This window comes from Muscardinus avellanarius (assembly GCF_963383645.1).
Source record: "Muscardinus avellanarius genome assembly, chromosome: 15".
Classification (NCBI taxonomy): Eukaryota; Metazoa; Chordata; class Mammalia; order Rodentia; family Gliridae; genus Muscardinus; species Muscardinus avellanarius.
This window is the reverse complement of record NC_137801.1, coordinates 32,187,211-32,206,262: the sequence shown is the minus strand read 5'-3', so window position 1 is coordinate 32,206,262 and position 19,052 is coordinate 32,187,211. Positions and strand designations below refer to the sequence as shown.

Below are 19,052 nucleotides of genomic sequence, written 5' to 3'. Positions count from 1 at the left end.
AATTTTTATGTTGAATAAAAGTTGAATTAGATGACCTCCTTTAAATGTTAGAATAGCTTGGAATAGGTATAAAACTATACTTCTCTAGACTGAAGTGAAAATTAATGTATTTCTCATCTCCCATAAGCCTCATTTGTTATCACTAAGGATATATGGAAAGCCTTCCTCTGAATTTTCAAGGAATAAAATGATCAAAATCTTAAGATACATATACAAAAAAATCTTGTCAGGCACCGTAATGTGATCAGCAAACTTTCTAAAAGTATTGTACAATGTTTTTTGAAATCTACTAACAACATAGGAAGTGTTCTTTTAGAAACTTGGAAAAATACTTTTTTAATTGATGGTCTCAAATAATAAGATTTGGGAAAATTGGCATGCCTTTCCTGAAAATGCAGCTAGAATAAAAATTATTCTTTTATAGAGTATTGTAGTATTTTCATCCAATAATGTAGCCCCCTTGGTTAGCTTTATCTTGGCATATTTAAGGTTTGGGGTTGCTTATAGTTCTGCCTGATGTTAAGGTCTATAGGCAATGACCTATTTATGATACAATCATGAGCCAGTAATTTGCACAATTTCAGCTCTCAAGTCAGTAGGTGTTTGTAAATATGTGTATATACATATAAAATACTCTTGTGTTTACTGATTGTGAAACCATGTAATACAGGTTGTTGTTGGCTTATGCCGAAACTTCTTGAAAGAAGCCCACTTTGAAAATGTGTTGCTGTTGAAGCTAATAGTATGATTCAGGTACTGTCTTTCAAAAGTACTGCACTTAACACTTGTTTTAAAAACATGTATTGGTAAAAACTTCTGTACAGTGTCAAACTCTAGCATTGTGTATATTCACTTTCAGCAAAGTATCTATCTTTAAATTTGAAGTGTGATTGTATTTGGCATTTACCAAAAAAGATATTTTCAAGTTAAGTGGAATTTGTTAGATAGAATTATTTTCTTAAACATTTGGTGTTTGTATTTAAATTGGATATGAATTGATGTTTAAAGTTAACCAGGAGTCATATTTCTCTTATGAAGTATAATGGATGTTTTGAATGGGTGTTTCCCATGTGTACTCTATTAAGTACTTGGGTCAAAATTGTTAAAACCATGTTTCTACTTTTGTGTCAGATAGAGGAAAGGGTCGCCAGAGACAAGCCATTTTGGGAGAACACCCTTCTTCGTTTAGACATGATGGCTATGGTAAGTTTGTCAAGGCAGAAGGAAGGTAGTATAGATGAACTATTAGAATTTTTGCATTTCTGATGAAGAATGGCACATTTCTTGTGTTTGTATTTTTTTCTGTTCATCTGATGTGGTTTATAGGGGATTGCTCCTTTTTAATGTCCCTAGAAGTTGTCCAAAATCCCTTGTTTTCTTAGGATATTGATTTATCAAATAGCCTTTAGATAAACTGAGAGCTATTGGTTGGGGATCGAAAAAATTTTCTGCCATTATATTTTGCTTGGTTTGGTTTTGATTTGTAATGGTACTGGTCTGTAAGAGGATCAAAAAGGACACGTATTGTTCAGTAAGTTTATTTTCATTAAGCAGTTATGAGCAAAGAGGAATTTTGAGTAGTATAGGCAGAAAGGATGGGATATTTCTCAAAAAGGAAGTATGCTTCTATTTAGACTTCAGGTGTTATTTTGGCTTTGCTTAAATTTGCATTTAATTCCCCTTTTAAAATGTTCAGTTTTTACTGTTTGCAATGTTGATAAATCAATATTATGACAGCTAGAATCTTTGCTGTGAAAAAGTTATGCCTCAGATCATTTTTCTATGTAGATGTTGGGAATTGTTATTGATAAGACTTTTAAAGGGCTAGAGCTTTTTTTAAAGTATTTTTAAATTTTTACTGGTAGTTCTTGACTTGTTCTGTGCTTTAAAGTTGAAAGACAACTAGAAGTGAGAGGAAATAGAAATTTCTATATTTTATTTTTAGAATTTATCATCAGAAGAACTCCTAATGTGCCTATTGTCCCAAATGTTTTCAAATTGCATATCTATTTAATGATCATTCTTAGCTGTTTTAACTTATTCCTTAGTGTCTTCTCATTTTAGCTTTTGAACTTCAGAAATTTGATTCTTGTGTATTTATATTTTGGTCTGAAGCCTCCAGTAGTAATAGTCTACATGGCAGAGAAGGTTCAAATGATTGCTATTATGTCAAAAAATTAGGTGTGGCATGCAATGAAAATCTTAACTAGTCTTTTTAGCGTGTGTGCTCCTTAATCATTTTTCTTAGTTGTTCCTATACCAGTAAATATTAAATATGCATGTCTAAGTCATTTTTGTCCTAAAGAAACACTTACTGGGAGCCTGTTGTGCTTTTTATAATGGAGAGTTACAAAAGAAAATTGTTGATTACTAGTTTGTAGTGTAGTTGTGGGGTTAAATTGTAGTTAATGGTAGTCTGCTGAAGGCTAAAATTTGGTTAAATATTTTGCAAAGGGGGACTAGAAAAATCTATGAAAGAATAAATGGACAAAGAACTCCATTGTAGTAAAACTGATTATTTTCTTAGTATAGGTTTTCAAATTTGTATTCCTTTTACTGAAAATTGTATTAACAATGTTATATGCCCTACAAGAACTTTTTATTTTAAAAATGATTATGAAATTCTCTGATAGTTTAACGTGTCTTATTGTATATGGGAACAAATTTTAAAATGTAAGCTATAAAGAGAAGTGCAAAATTCTTTAAAGTGATGCTTGTTAATCAGGGATCATAGAGCTTATATAAAGTCGTGCTGAGGGAGAGTGGTGTATAGGGGGATCCATTCTGAGCTATGTCCATTGAGACATGGAATGCTGAAGTTAATTTATTTTACTTTCTTAGAGTAAGCAGACTGGAGTATAAGAGGAGAGAGAATCTGAATAAAAAGAGGTAGAGACAAGAAGATCAGGAAGTGAGAAGATAATGGATATGCATTAGTGATAGTGAACCTTTTTATAAAATTTGAAGATCATACCTATCTCTTAGAGCAGCAGTTAAGCAAAATGGCTTTATTAGCATTTTAGAGCCCCATCATGAGTAGCTTTTTCCATGCGATGGTCTAAAAGGGAAAATAGCTGGACATGGTGGCACATACCTATAGTCCCAGTACTTCAGAGCCTGAGACAAGAGGATCAAAGATTCAAGGCTAGCAGTTGGTAACTTAGCGAGACTCTGTTTCAAAACAAAAAATAAAATAGGGCTGGATGTGTAGCTCAGAGGTAGAATGCCCCTGGGTTTCATACCCCTCCTACACACACATAGGAAATAGAAAAGGTGAATTATGAATCAAGAACCATAGATTTCATTAATTTATCTGCTTATTTTATCAGTATAAAATCTGTTCTAGTCATTACAGTTCTTTAAATCTTTTAATTTGGAAAGGCCAGACATTTCAAGAATGGGTAAAAGTTTATAACTTGAACAGTGACAAAAATGAATATAGATTTACTTCTGAACTCGAAAAGTTTCTGGTGTGTGTGTGTGTGTGTGTGTGTGTGTGTGTGTGTACTGGGGATTGAACCCAGGAGCGTGTGTGTGTGTGTGTGTGTGTGTGTGTGTACTGGGGATTGAACCCCAGGAGCTATATCCCAGCTCATTTTATTTAGAAACAGGGTCTCATTAAGTTGCTGAGCGTCTTCCTAAATTACTGACCCCAAACCAAACTTGTGTACTCCTATGTACTGCAATTACAGGCATACCCTACAATGCTGTGCTCTAATTTGTGTATTAATTGCTAGTGTGTGGTTTCTGGACCAAAAATTTTAAAGTTTTGAAAGATGGGAAATGCCTTAAAAATGTTATTTACTTAGCATTTCCCCACATAAATGAATTTTTAAAATACCTGAAACATTAGTACTTTAAGTACCAAGACTTTGCATCAACTATTTAGTACAGAAAGCTTTGTTAAAGGCTTCTGGTCGGTCTTTCTTTCTTTCTTTCTTTCTTTCTTTCTTTCTTTCTTTCTTTCTACTAGGGATGGAACCCTGGGGCATTCTCCCTCTGAGTTATGCTCCAGCCCTATTTCTCTATACTGTTTTTTGAAACAGAGTCTTACTGAGTTGCAAGCAAAGGGCCTTACTAAGTAGCTGAGGCTGTTTGCGAACCCAGATCCTCCTGTCTTAGCTTCCCAAATGCTGGGATTACAAGTGTGAGCTACCACGCCTACCCTGGTTTATAATTTAAAGTGTAGATAACAAACATAATTTAGTCTTGATGGATCAAGATCATTATTACAAACATAATTTATTCTCTTGCTCCGATTTTGATTGTTAACCTAGGGCAGTGGATCTCAAAGCTTTTAGACCTTAACCAACTTAAGCAGAATAAAAGTTTTCATTATCCATCTATTGAAGGTCTTTCTAGTTCCCATGGAAAAGAAAGTTTAGTGATTATAGTTAAGTACATTACTGTATAAGCAATTGGTAGTGGTGTATAGATAGCATAATATGAACGTGTGCAATAAGAATGATTGATATTTGAACCTTGTGTGTGTGTATGTGTGTGTGTGTGTGTGTGTGTGTCTAAATTAGGCCAGGCAGGAGTGGTGGCACATCGTGTAATATCAGTACTTGAAAGGCTGAGAGAGGATTGCAGATTCTAGGCCAGCTTTAACAACTTAGCAAGGCCCTTAGCAACCTAGCAAAACCCTGTTTCAAAGTAAAAATAAATGAATAAAAGGGGTTAGGATATAGCTTGGAGGTAGAATCCCTGGGTTCCATCTCCAGTACCAAAAAATAAAAAATAGATAAATAATTTAGAAGCCAAAATATGTGTAAAACTACCAGTTGACAGTAAGAAGGGTAGTTAAAAAACATAAACAATTTAAGGTGACAATTATATATTGATAGCCGTGCGTGGTGGCGCACGCTTGTAATTCCTGCGCTTGGGAGGCTGAGACAGGAGGATTGCACAAGTTCAAAGCCAGCCTCAGCTACTTAGTGAGGTTCTCAGCAACTTAGTGAGACCCTGTTTCCAAATAAAAAAATATAAAATAGGTCTGAGAGTATAGCCTGGAGGTAGAAAGCCTCTGGGTTCCACCCCCCAGTACCACCAAACCCCCCCCCAGAAAAATTATATATTGATAAGTATTCCTCTCTAAAATTACAGAAGTTCATATTGTATTTGTATATGCTCAGTGGTAGTGTTGGTGATGCTGCTGTAAGTGGCATTTGTATTTAGAATACTGAAAATTGAAGTCCACCATGATCTCTAATTCATAATTTATGTTATGAATGCCAAAATTTAATAGTTCTTAGAAACTCACTTAGTAGATAATAAGTATCCCTTAGTCCTACATAAAAATGAAGATCAATGGCATTACATTCTCTTCTTGAGAAACAAGGAAAGGGCTTGGGTTTGGGGATTGTTAATACCTCAGGAAGACTTTTGCCTACATCCCAAACTGCTTTTTTTTTTGCGGGTCTGGGGGTGGAACCCAAGGGCATTCCACCTCCGAACTACATCCTCTACCCTATTTTTTATTTATTTTGAAACAGGGTCTCACTAAGTTGCAGAGGGCTTCACTAAATAGCTGAGGCTTTCTGTGAACTCCGATCCTCCAGTCTCAGCCTCTTGGCTACTTTTATTATCCCAGTTTTGCCACACTCATTCCATTTTGTTTCAAGTACTACAGAAACAAAAAAGTGTAGATGTGTGTGCGTGTGTATATAATAATAGTTTTAGATATTCAAGCACTAATTTCTACTATATTCTTGATGGTCTTGTTTCCCAAAAATGGAGGTTGCAGAATAATATATCTATGTGTGAATGAGGTATTAATTAACCTAGGTTTTAGTTTCCTGAATTAGAATTAGGAGAATGAAATATTAACCTGAAAGTACCCTATAGAATAATGCCTGCAAGAAGACAACTTTTTATGGACTTCTTTTTTGTTTTGTTATGGAGATAGTGTTCTAGATTTTACTGTATATTTTATTACTCCCAAGAGACACTGGCTGGCTGGCTTGCTTATTTATTTATTATTTATTTATGTATTTATTTATGTATTTATTTATTTAGTGGTACTAGAGATTGAACCCAGGGACATTCTACCTCCAAGCTACACCCCCAGCCCATGTTTTTATTCTTTATTTTGAAACAGGGTCTCACTAAATTGCCTAAGGCCTCACGAAGTAGCTGAGGCTGGAACCTGTGATCCTCCTGTCTCAGGCTACCACATACTGGTTTACAGGTGTGAGCCACCAAGCCTACCTCTTTTAAAACTTTGAGATATAATTTTAAATACAGGGGCCCATGGGCTGGGATGTAGCTCAGTGGCAAAGCGCTTGCCTGGCAAGTGCACCGCCCTGCGTTCAATTCCCAGTCCAAAAAGACAAAAAAAAAAAAAAAAAAAAGACCCCCTTTAAATACAGGGGCCCAGAGTTTTACATTGGGTGTCCCCTACCACCCTACAGTCCAATCCTCTACTCTTGCTAAACTGCTATTTTTTTAAATATAAAAGTATAGACTGATATATGTAGATACGTGTCAATATGTGTTGAATCTGATACAAATTAAATATAGATTTTATTAATTTTCTGCAGTTTATGTATAAATATTCATACATGTGGGGTTTTTTTTTTATATATATATAGCAAACTAGCTGATATTAAAGGTTTATTTGGGAGCTGAGAGTAAATAGTTGTAGAGCACTTGCCCAGCATGAGTGAGGCCTTGGATTTGATCTCTAGCACCACACACAAAAAAAGTTTATTTTTTATGGGAACTGCATTTACTAAAGTATTTGCAAGTGGATCTGTTGTGAATGTGTTTTATTTATATATTTGCTTTGGTCATTTTTGTAGGATCCCATGGTCCACTGTTGCCTTTACCAAGTCGTTACAGAATGGGCTCTCGAGATACACCTGAACTTGTTGCATATCCATTACCACAAGCTTCTTCCTCTTATATGCATGGAGGAAATCCCTCTGGTTCGGTTGTAATGGTTAGTGGATTACATCAACTAAAGATGAATTGTTCAAGAGTCTTCAACCTATTTTGTTTATATGGAAATATTGAAAAGGTGAGTTTTATATTAATTTATTTTGCTAGAATACCTAATAGTCATTCTGAAAAGGCACCAAATATATATCATCTCTTGGTATTAAGGAAAATGCATGTTTTTCAGTAGTGACCCACATAAGCTAAAAAAGACTATTATGAGTGAATTTCAGAAATTATCTTTTTTTCTAAAAAAATGAAAAATGAAGGTTGCAGAATAATGACCTATGTGTGAATGAGGTATTAATTAACTTAGGTTTTAGTTTTCTGAATTAGGATTAGGAGTACGAAATGTTAACCTGAATGTACACTATAGAACAGTGCCCACAAGAAGACAACTTAGCTGGTCGTGGGGGTGCACACTTGTAATCCCTGCACTTGGGAGGCTAAGACAGGAGGATCACGCAGGTTCGAAGCCAGCCTCAACTACTTAGTGAGGCTCTCAGCAACTTAATGAGACCTGTTTCCAAATAAAATATAAAAATAGGTCTGAGTGTAGCCTGGAGGTAGAAGGCCTCTAGGTTTCACCCCTAGTACCCTCCACCCACCCACACACACACGAAGACAACTTTTTTTTTTTTTGCAGTACTAGGGATGGAACCCAGGGGCCTTCTACCTCTGGGCTATACTCCAAGACCTGTTTTATATTTTATTTGGAAACAGGGTCTCTTAAGCCAGCAAGGCTGGTTTTGAACCTGCAGGATCCTCCTGTCTCCACCTCCCAAGTGGGGATTATAAGCGTGCGCCACCACACCCGGCTCCCCAGCCCTATTTTTTATTCTTTATTTTGAAACAGGGTCCCACTGAGTTGCAGAGGGCCTCACTAAATGTAGCTGAGGCTGTCCATGAACCATGATCCTCCTGTCTGTTATAGGGTGTCCTAAATTTTACTGTATATTATATTACTCCAAGAAACACTGTCACTTTCATTTTTTGGTAAGTTATCAGTATAGGTTGTGGGCACTAAAAATATCTTTCAATTTATGGTATTTGACTAGGATTTTTCAAGTGCATTTTTCAAAGTGATATGCATTTAGTAGAAATCATAGTTTAAATTTTGATCTCTTCCTGTGATAATGATATATGCTACAAAACTCTTCCTATAATGCTGGGAAGAAGTAGCAAGTCACAGCTCCCAGTTAGCCATGTAATCATGAAGTTAGACAACTGATGCTCCACAGTGTAGTGTGTTGCTAAGCTGTGATGTAAGGCAGGTTAGCTATCGTAAGTGCATTTTCAACTTATGACAATTCCAGCTGTATATCAGATGTGTCCTAAGTCAAGTAGCTTTCATGTTTTAATCACCTCAAAGAGACTTTAGCATTTAACTTGTTAAACTGTAAATTTGAAAGAACACTTACTTTGATGGCTCTAGGTATACATAAACATCTCTCAGAGCTTGTCTTGGAAGTCTTAATTTTGGGAGCAATCTAAGAATTATATGCTTGCTTCCTAAATGCCATGGTATGGGTATCTTCTGAAAGAACAGTGTGCTCTTATTTTCGCTCAGTAATATTTGAAACTGACCTGCTGACCTACCTTGGTAGAACATTTCAATACTGTAGTAATGTTTTTTTTTCTTTTTTAAGTAATGTTAGTGTTCTTTTCACAATGATTTAAAATAAGTACAAACATGAGTTACTTGTGTTTGAGAGGGGAGCGTGGCTTTAAAAAATGTTGGTACTCTTAGTTCTTAGTCCATTTATTAAGTATCCTTGATCTGTAAGCAACTCTTCTGAATTCTGAAACAAGGATTTTCTCTATTATTTAATTATACTAAAAAATAAAAGAAAAAAAATCGAAAAGAAGCTGCATATTTGGCCTGAGAGGTAACATATGGAATATTTCTGCTTGCCAGTTATAACTGGCTAAGAATATATGGGTTAAACATTGGGGAAAGGAGATCAGATTTTTCGTCAGAGACACTTGTCTTATAGATGGGTAAACTACTTAAATTCTAAGAGCTGCAGTTTCATAAATAAATATGATTTATTTATAATTTACCTTATATTGCATAGTATTAATTTTCTGTTTGTGCTTTTTCACATATGGTGACAACTAGACAAAGGCAGTTAGGTATCTACCTTTAGTGGATCTTTGTCTTTGTGTTATAAACTAATGTCTCATGATTTAGAAACCAAAATGCTTTTTTAAAATTAAAGTTTTCTTGCTTGACTAATTCCAGTTTTTTACTTAATCTGCTCTCAAACATTTTTAAGCATTTAAAATGATATGTGATGACACGTTAAACTCACGCCATCATAGTTAATTTTTCCTAACTTTTGGGGGGAGATTTGCCAGTGTGAGAACTCTATATAACATATATATTGTTGAAAAATAATAATTACATGAAAAATAATAAAATTGGACCCTTACCTAACATATTTACAAATATTAACTCAAAATAGATAAAAGACCTAAGTATATATCTTAATACTAAAAACTTTTAGAAGAAAATCTGGGTCATAAAACCTCACAACATTGAAATTGGCAGTGATTTCTTGGATATGATTTCAATGGCGCAGGCAACAAAAGGGTAAATAAACTCCCTAAAAAATAAAAAAATATTGTATATCCAAAAACAATGTAAACAGAGTTAAAAGTTACTGATAGAATGGGATAAAATATTTCCAAATGTTATATCTGAAGGTATATTAATATTCCAACTAGAAATCCTAAAAATTAGCAACAATAAAAGCAAACAATACAATTTAGAGATAGGTAAAAGACTAACATAAATAATGAATCTCCACAGATAACCAATCTTAGTTGTCTGTTGGATGGAAAATCTTGTTTCTCTGGTTCCGGTGTGTGTTACCTATTTCTTCTTTGTAGTTAATCTCTTTGAGTATTTTCTCTAGCGCTGGTTTTGAAGACATAAATTCCTTCAGTTTCTGTTTGTCGTGGAAGCTTCTTATTTCCACATCTAATTTGATAGAAAGTTTTTCTGGGTAGGAAATTTTTGGCTGGAAGTTGTTTTCTTTCAGGGTTTGGAATATGTTACTCCAAGCCCTTCTGGCTTTCATGACTTGGTTTGGGAAGTCTGGAGTGATTCTTATTGGTTTGCCTCTGAGTGTCCCTTGGCCCTTTGTTTTTGTTGCCTTTAAGATTCTCTGCTTGGCTTCCACAGTGGTCATTTTGACAATTATGTGGCGTGGAGATCCTCTTCTCTGATCCTCTCTAACGGGAGTTCTATAAGTTTCCTGGACCTGTGTATCAACCTCTTGCTCTATGTTTGAAAATTTTTCTGCTATTATTTCCTTGAAAAGATTGTTAATCCCTTTGGTTTCACCTTTTCCCTCTATTCCAATTATTCTTAGGTTAGCTCTCTTAAAATGGGCCCATATTTCTTCAATGTCAGATTCCTGCTGTCGGATTTTTTTTTCTAAATTAGAAACTATGCATTCATTTTTGGAATGATCATCTTCTAGGAGCGAGATTCTATTCTCCATGTGGTCTAATCGGTTGTTTGTACTTTGAATTGAGGCCTTTACTTCATTAATTGCATCCTTTATCTCTTTTTCTGTCTCTCTGAATTCTTTTCGAAACAACTCTATTATTTCTAGTTATTTTCCTGATTTGATCTTCTATAAATCTCTGAATTTCTGTTTTATCAGGTTCTGATGTTGTGGTATTGTGGGCATTCATTGCTCCATTGTTATTCCTCTTTCCCATGATTTTGGAAGTTTGTGCCTTCTTTGAGTTCTTCCCTGGGTCACTACGACTTCACTTAAGGTGCTCTGGATCTCGAGTCTGTGGTATCTCAGTCACCACTACTCCTTTACTGGGTTGTATCGCAGATTCTCAGACCCTGGGAGTCAATCGAGGCTGCTTTAAACCATGGGGGGTGCCAGGTTGGGCGTTCTCCTTTGGTGTAATATCTCTGCCACCAACACTCCCCCACAGGGTCAAGTCCCTGGGAGTACAGTACTGGAACTTCGCCTCTAGTGGCCCCAATTTGACTCACTGTTGAGTGCGCAGATGGAGCTGTCGTGGACTCCGTGAATATGGCGGTAGCAATATGGTGGTGCTGCCGCGCCCTCGGCCGTGAGGCTGGCGTATTTCTTTTCTGTTTTTGAACTCCACTCTGGGTCCCTGCAGGGTGCGCTGAGTCCAGCCCCTGGGACCTTTAGATGCTTCCTGCGCCGAGAAATTGCCGAATCCCACCCGGCTGTTCTGCAGCGGCTCACCTCGGCTCGCTGTCCGCCGCTCCTCTCTGGAGCTTGGTAGGCTGTTGAGTGTGTTGGTCTGGTGCCGTCCGGTGAATTCGCTGCTGCCGCCAGCAGCAAGGCGCTGCTGCTGCGTTCTCGGGTGTGAGGCCGGCGTATCTCCTCTCTGGTTTCTGAGCTCTGTTATGAGTTCCCTTCCTCTCTGGAGCCTGGTGCTGCTATCTAACATATATATATATTTAGTTACTACTTAATTTTTAGAATGTTACTGTATTAAATCAAGAGAAATTTTTGCCCAGAGATAAGTGATTTGGGCAAAGAAAGAAATCCTGCTACTACTGAGTTCAAGTACACATATAATGTAAAAATGCTAGTATATCACACTAAGATTAATGATGGAAATGGCCGGGCACAGTGGCACATGCCTATAACCCCAGTACTTGGGAGGCTGAGAGGAGGATTGCAGGTTTTCGGCCAGCCGCAACAACTTAGTGAGGCCTTCTGCAATGTAGTGAGACACTATTTCAAAATAAAATAGGGCTGGGGGTGTAACTTGGAAGTAGGATGCCCCTAGGTTCAATCCTCAGTACTACAAAGGAGGAAAAAAAAGATGAAAATAGTAGAAATAAATACGTCTTGAATTTGTCCTGCCAGTATGTTCTCAGTATTCCCTTGAAGTAGACAGGTAAGAAGGAAGTGTTCAAGTTGTTATGTAGTTTAGTAGTACTTAATAGTTACTTAGGGACTTTGTGTGGGGTAGGCTCTATGTTGAATGATTTATCACACTTAATCCCATCCAGCCCTTACAGCATTATACTAAAATTGGAAAAGTATGAGAGGATGTATGTGGTCTTTGTCCAAGGCGTTATGAAAATTCAGTAAAGTTTTATTTATTTATTTATTTATTGCGGTACTGGGGATGGAACCCAGGAGCATTCAACCTCTGAGTGGCACCCCTAGCCCTATTTTTTATTCTTTATTTTATTGGAAAAAGGGTCTCACTAAGTTGCTGAGAGCCTCACTAAGTAGCTGAGGCTGGCTTCGAACCTGTGGAATCCTCCCATCTCAGCCTCCCAAGCGCTGGGATTACAACATGCGCCACCACACCCAGCTGCAAAGTATTATTTTTTAAAACCTTCCCTAAATTTTACTTCTTACTGGCCATATGATCTCTGGCCATTTTGTTTTATGTTATAGCATTTTATTTATTAACAGAGCTCTGCATAGCTTGTAATTATTTATTTTTAAATTTCGGATCTAGCCTACTAGGATATATGGTTCAAGAAGATTGTATTTGCCAGGCACAGTAGCATACACCTGTATTCCCCAGTTCGTGAGAAGCTGAAGAGAATCACAGGTTTGAGGCTAGTTCACAGTAACTTAGACCCTATTTCAAAATAAAAAATAAAGTAGACTGGGAGTATAGCTCAGAGATAGCATGCCCTTGGGTTCATTCCCCAGTACTATATACACAGAAATAAATAAGATTGTGTTCACCATTAAATCCCAAGTACCTAGTATTATAGTTATCAAAACATATAAGATACGTAAGTATTTGTTGAATGAATAAATATTGATGAGTATAGGGTGAATCCTAGATTGTTCTAACAATAAGTGTTGTTATTTCCATTTTACAAGAATAGTCTGAGGTTCAGAGAAGTTAAGTAAATTGTCCCCAAATCACAGAATTAATGAATAGGAGCTAGAATAACTGGTGGTGGTCTTCAGTGTGCTGTACAATAGAATTACAGTTTTTCCTTTTTAATTTTCTTTGTTACACTTTATCCCATCCAACCCTTATAGCATACATTTTGATAAAATTTAAGGGTGTTTCTCACACATGGTAGAATAAAGTTAAGGTTCTAGATGATTTTCTGTATTTGATGATTTTAATCACTTAAATCATACTAAGCCAGGCATGGTGAACTCATGTTTGTAATCCCTGCATTTGAGAGGCTGAGACAGGAGGATCGTGGTTAATGGACAGCCTTAGCTACTTAGTGAGGCTCTTTGCAACTCAGTGAGACCCTGTTTCAAAATAAAGAATAAAAAATAGGGCTGGAGGTGTTGCTCAGAGGTAGAATGCCTCTGGGTCCATCCCCAGTATTGTAGGAAGATGGAAGGGAGGGAGGGAGGGAAGATGGGGCTGGTGGTGTCACTTGGAGATAAAATCCCCCGGGTTCCATTCTACCTCATTCTACTGAAGAAAAAAAAAAATCATACTTAATGTCTTTGTTAAATTCTGTTACTATAGAAGGAAACTAAATGGTCACTCTTGTGATTTTGTATTTACAGGTAAAATTTATGAAGACCATTCCTGGCACGGCACTGGTAGAAATGGGTGATGAATATGCTGTAGAAAGAGCTGTCACACACCTTAATAATGTCAAATTATTTGGGAAAAGACTTAATGTTTGGTAATTATTTATTACTCAATAAATTTAAAAACTAAAAATTCTTGTCCTTTTATTAGAGTATTAATTTCAACTTTAGAATATTCTAAAGTAACTGAGAGCATATCTGAAACTAGCATCAGTAGAGCTATTTTAGACAAATTTTAGGGTTATATTAATTAATATTTTGCTTACCTATACCTGGTTTTTAGTTTTATGATCATAAAAAAATGTTAAAATAGGCAAGTTTTTATGTTAAAAGTTTTCTAGTCATAACAATATATTCATAGATTTTTCTTTCAAATTGATGTCCTAAGTGTAAGAGTGATTGATTATAACCTAAACTAAATACAGTGAGCCCTTTACACATGCAGATTCTGTGTGTGTAAATTTAATTAACCACAGTCAGAAATGTCTGGGAAAGCCAGGAGCGGTAATCCTAGTACTTGGGAGGCTGAGACAGGAGGATTGCAGGTTCACAGCCAGCCTCAGCTACTTAGTGAGACCCTCTTTCAAAATAAAGAATAAAAATATTGCTGGGGATGTAGCTCAGAGGTAGAATGCCCCTGGGTTGAATCCCCAGTCCTGCACACAAAAAAAAAGTCTGGGGAAAAAAATTTGTGTATATTGATTTATCATCTTATTATTCTCTAAACAATACAATAAATGATCATTTATACTGTATTAAATATTATAAACAATACAATACTTAGCATTATAGTGTATTGAATATGATAAGTAACCTAGAAATGGTTTTAAATACATGAAAGGATATGCATAGGTTATATGCTAATACTACACCTTTTTTTCCCCCCCTGCGGTACTGGGGATGGAACCCAGGGGCATTATACTCCCAAGCTACATTCCAGTCCAATTTTTAAACATTTATGTATTTGTTTGTTTGTTTGTTTGTTTATTTATTTTTATGGTACTAGGAATGGAAACCAGGGGCATTGTACCTCTGAGCTATACCCCCAGACCCTATATTTTATTTTTTATTTTGAAACTGTCTCACTGAGTTGCAAAGGCCTCACTAAGTAGTAGCTGAGGTTGTCTGTGAACTGGGATCCTCCTTTCTCAGTCTCCTGAATGCTGGGATTACAAGTGGGCACCACCACACCCAGCTTATTCTTTATTTTGAAACTGGGTCTCCCTGAGTTGCAAAGGGCCTCACTAAGTAACTGAGGCTGTCTTTGAACTGCGATCCTCCTGTCTCAACCTCCCAAATGCTGGGTCATAATTGTGTGCCACTACACCCACTCCAAACCTTTTTTTTTTTTTTTTGGTGGTCCTGGGAGTGGAACCTAGGGGCTTTTCTACCTCCTGGTTATACTCCCAGATTTATTTTTTATATTTTCTTTGGAAACAGGGCCTCACTAAGTTGCTGAGAATCTCACTAAGTAGTGGAGGCTGGCTTCAAACCAAGGACTTGGGTTGTTAACCAAGGGAGTCCTGGACCCAATCCCCAGGAATACCAAGGGATGACTATACTGTATTTAAATGGCCACTCATGCCTCTTTTGTTTAGATTCATGCAAGCATTTTGAAACTGACTACCTATTGCTCTTTATCTAACAAGGTACATTATGTATACTTTTCCTTTCTAATCTTTAGTGTGTCTAAACAACATTCAGTTGTCCCAAGTCAAATATTTGAGCTGGAGGATGGCACAAGTAGCTACAAAGATTTTGCAATGAGCAAAAATAATCGCTTTACAAGTGCTGGCCAAGCATCTAAGAATATAATCCAACCACCCTCGTGTGTCCTGCATTATTATAATGTTCCATTGTGTGTCACAGAAGAGACATTCACAAAGGTAAGCATTTGAAACACAAATGTGTGCAGAATGTTGCCGATTTCTTAGTCTTAGATTTATATTGTATTTTAGCCTTATTTTAGCATCTTTTGTCCTACTTTTGGTATTATTGATATTTTACTATTTATTTGGCACTTTATAGTTCATTCTTTGGCCATTATACATTTCTGGTTTCTGTTCTTTATTGGTATTTTGTGGGTTTGTGGCTCAGTCCTTTTGAGAGTTGAAATTAGAAAGAGATACCCTTATTTCTGCATTGAGAATATTATTTTACCATGACCTTAAATCTCATCCATAACAAAATTTTATGTATCCTTCCCTGCCTTTTCCCCTAACTGTAGCAATGCTTCAGAAAATAATTGATTTTTAGGAACTTTACTTTTATACTATATAAATCCTAGTCAACTTTGAGATTTTTTTTTTCTCCCAGTACTGAGGATTGTATTCTGGGATGTTTTACCTCAGAGCTTCACCCCCGGCCATATTTTTTATTCTTTATTTTTGAAACAGTCTCACTTAGTTGCCGAGGGCCTCACTAAGTAGCTGAGCCTGGTCATGAACCTTAGATCCTCCTGTCTCAGCTTCCCAAGTATTGGGATTACAAATGTGCACCACCATGCCCAGCCAAGATTATTTTTTTAAATTAACAAATAGTAGTATATAGCATGAAGTTACATAATTTATAGAATTTTAATATTTAAATTTTTTTTCTCATAGAACTTGAAATTGACCTAAAATATAAATTCATTTGTGCTGTATTTAAGGCTTCAACACTGTTATCAAGTTTACTTTTACAAAAAAAATAGGAATAATATTCTTGCCATATTTTTAATGAAGTTTTGCCTTTCTTTGGCAGTTATGTAATGACCATGAAGTTCTTACATTCATCAAATACAAAGTGTTTGATGCAAAACGTAAGTAAAATATTTCCTCTTTTGAAGTTTTCTGGATAAATTGATGACAAGCAAATAACAACTAGATTTGTGTTTTTTCTTTCTTTCTTTCTTTCTTTTTTTTTTTTTTTTTTTTTTTCTTTAGCTTCTGCCAAAACACTTTCTGGGCTATTAGAATGGGAATGTAAAACTGATGCAGTAGAAGCTCTGACTGCACTTAATCACTACCAGATAAGAGTCCCAAGTAAGTCAAATTATGTGCGTTGTGTGTCTATATGTGTGTTGTGATTATTCAGTAAGGATTATCTTTAGAAATATTTGTTTCATATTTTTTGGTTTCTGCTGCAGATTTTATCCATACCCTGTAACACATTCTACCACTGAGTGGTACTTTCTCCAACCCTGTCCCCGGTGTTTTTTGTTGTTGTGGTTGGGTGTGTTACTAGGGATTGAACTAGGGATTGTGTTACTAGGGAGTGTTTTACCTCTATGTTACACCCCTAGCCCTATTTTGTTTTCCATTTTGAAATAGGGTTTCACCAAGTTACTGAGGGCCCCACTAATTTGCTGAGGCTCACCTTGAACATGCAATCCTCCTCTCAGCCTCCCAAGTATTAGGCATGCACCACCATGGCTGGCTATTTGTATTTTTTTGTTTGTTTGTTTGTTTGTTTGTTTGGTGGTACTGGGGTTCCTGGAAGCCCTTCTACCTCCGGGCTACATTCCCAGACCTATTTTTTTTTTTTTATATTTTTATTTGGAAACAGTCTCCTAAGCCAGAATGCGTGACTGGCTTCGAACCTGCGCGATCCTCCTGTCTCAGCCTCCCAAGCACAGGGATTACAAGCATGCACCACCACGCCCGGCTACTTGTTTTTTTAATACAGAGGGAAAAAAGGGATAGAATTCCACAACTCAAATAATCCCCATATTAGTTACCTATTGCTGCATAACAAAGTTCAGCACCTCAGCTGGGCGTGGTGGCGCACGCTTGTAATCCTCACGCTTGGGAGGCTGAGACAGGAGGATCGCACGGGTTCAAAGCTAGCCTCAGCTACTTAGTGAGGCTCTCTGCAACTCAATGAGACCCGGTTTCAAAGTAAAGAATAAAAAATAGGGCAGGGGGTGTAGCTTGGAGGCTTGGAGGTCAAATGCCCTGAGTTCCATCCCCAGACCCGCCAAAAAAAAAAAAAAAAAAAAAAAATATATATATATATATATATATATATATATATATATATATATATATATTCCTCCAAGTTTTCTCATGGTTGTTTGCAAGTCCAGTGAAGCCACATTGGCTCTGTAAGAGTGAATAGTTCAAGAGAGATAGGAGCAACAGCAACAGTGTTTCTTATAATCTAACATTGGGAATGACCTTCAATCACTTAGCATTCTATTCTTTCAGTCACACTGACATAGTGCAGTTTAGGAGGAGACTATGCAAGGGTGTGAATACTAAGACGTGGTGCTCAGGACCATCATGGAGGCTGATTTTAAGGGGGAAGAAAACATGATTAGAGAAGTCAGTACACAAAGGTACAATAATCTAAAAAGCTAAAGCTTTTTACAACTTGCCTCCTTTTTTTTTATCACCTTTTCTACTTCCCCAGCACATGTCTACCTTTTTAAAACTTAAGGAGAATAGTTCTTCTGTACATACTTTGCTTTGCTATTTTCACTTAATGTATCTTGGAGCTATTTCTATATAGGCATGTGCAAAGCTGCTTTTTAAAGTTTTTAAAAGCATATTCAGAAGCCGAGTGTAGTGGCGCACGCTTGTAATCCCATCATTTGGGAGGCTGAGACAGGAGAATGGTGGTTGGTGGACAGTCTTAGCTAATTAGTGAGGCCCTTTGCTACTCAGTGAGATCCTGTTTCAAATAAAGTGAAATTGTCACCCTCTTTATTGTCTCCATATTGTATCATACAAAGAATATTCAAGTTTAACTTTTTAGAACTGTGTTCAGTATAATTTATTTTGATCCTGAATCTAAAAGTATTAAATTTTCTCCGTTTTAGAAATAATTGAAAATTAGTATCAGGTGTAGTAATGAATGGTAGTTAAAAAATAAATACATTGCTGTGCATAGTAGCACACATCTTTATTCCTGACAACGTATGAAGCAAGATCACTTGAGCTCATGAGTTTGAGACCAGCTCAGGCAATATAGTGAGACTCTGTTAAAACAAAAACAAAACAAAAGCAAGAACAGAAAGAAAGCACACATACACACAAGAATGTACGGATGGTGTCACAACATACATTAAAGCACTTTTTTTGTGTGTGTGTGACACTAGAGATTACATCCAGGGGTACCTGCCTATCTCTGTTTAGCTTACCTTCTAGAAAATATAAGCAAAGTAATCTTCCCCTTACCTTACATATAATTTTTTCTTCTGTATATTTCTACTTCTGATGCTATGAAGTAGTGAAATAATTTGCTCTGTAATTCAAAGTGATCTTGAAAGTTAAAGTGGACTATTAACTTTGTTTTAATTTTTACAGATGGCTCCAACCCCTATACTTTGAAGCTTTGCTTTTCTACATCATCTCATTTATAAGAAGAGAAGAGCATGTTAAACTTTCTGTTCATCTTTATTATAGTTTTAAAGCTACACTTAATTAAAAATAATCTATAATGGTTTATCTAATGTTGCCTTGCTTATGTTAAGATCCTGTTATGTAATAAACATTTTGCCTTGAGTAAGTTTATTGTAAACTTAAGTATTGTTTTCATTTCAAGATAGACTATCATAATATAGACTATCTACAGCTTCAT

The 19,052-nt window shown here is 36.3% G+C and overlaps 1 protein-coding gene across 1 annotated transcript in view; it reads left to right on the top strand.

Annotated features, from left to right (window-relative positions):
- The window catches only part of HNRNPLL (heterogeneous nuclear ribonucleoprotein L like), a gene marked incomplete at both ends in the record, with an annotated part of 42,837 nt that extends 24,003 nt beyond the window's left edge, over positions 1 to 18,834 (top strand). Inside the window, 7 exons of the mRNA XM_080711816.1 lie at positions 1,132 to 1,203; positions 6,804 to 7,021; positions 13,464 to 13,585; positions 15,175 to 15,376; positions 16,233 to 16,290; positions 16,415 to 16,513; positions 18,779 to 18,834. Coding sequence (XP_080567942.1) covers positions 1,132 to 1,203; positions 6,804 to 7,021; positions 13,464 to 13,585; positions 15,175 to 15,376; positions 16,233 to 16,290; positions 16,415 to 16,513; positions 18,779 to 18,834 — 827 coding nt within the window. The remainder of the gene's footprint in view (positions 1 to 1,131; positions 1,204 to 6,803; positions 7,022 to 13,463; positions 13,586 to 15,174; positions 15,377 to 16,232; positions 16,291 to 16,414; positions 16,514 to 18,778) is intronic.
- Positions 18,835 to 19,052: the final 218 nt, after the last annotated feature.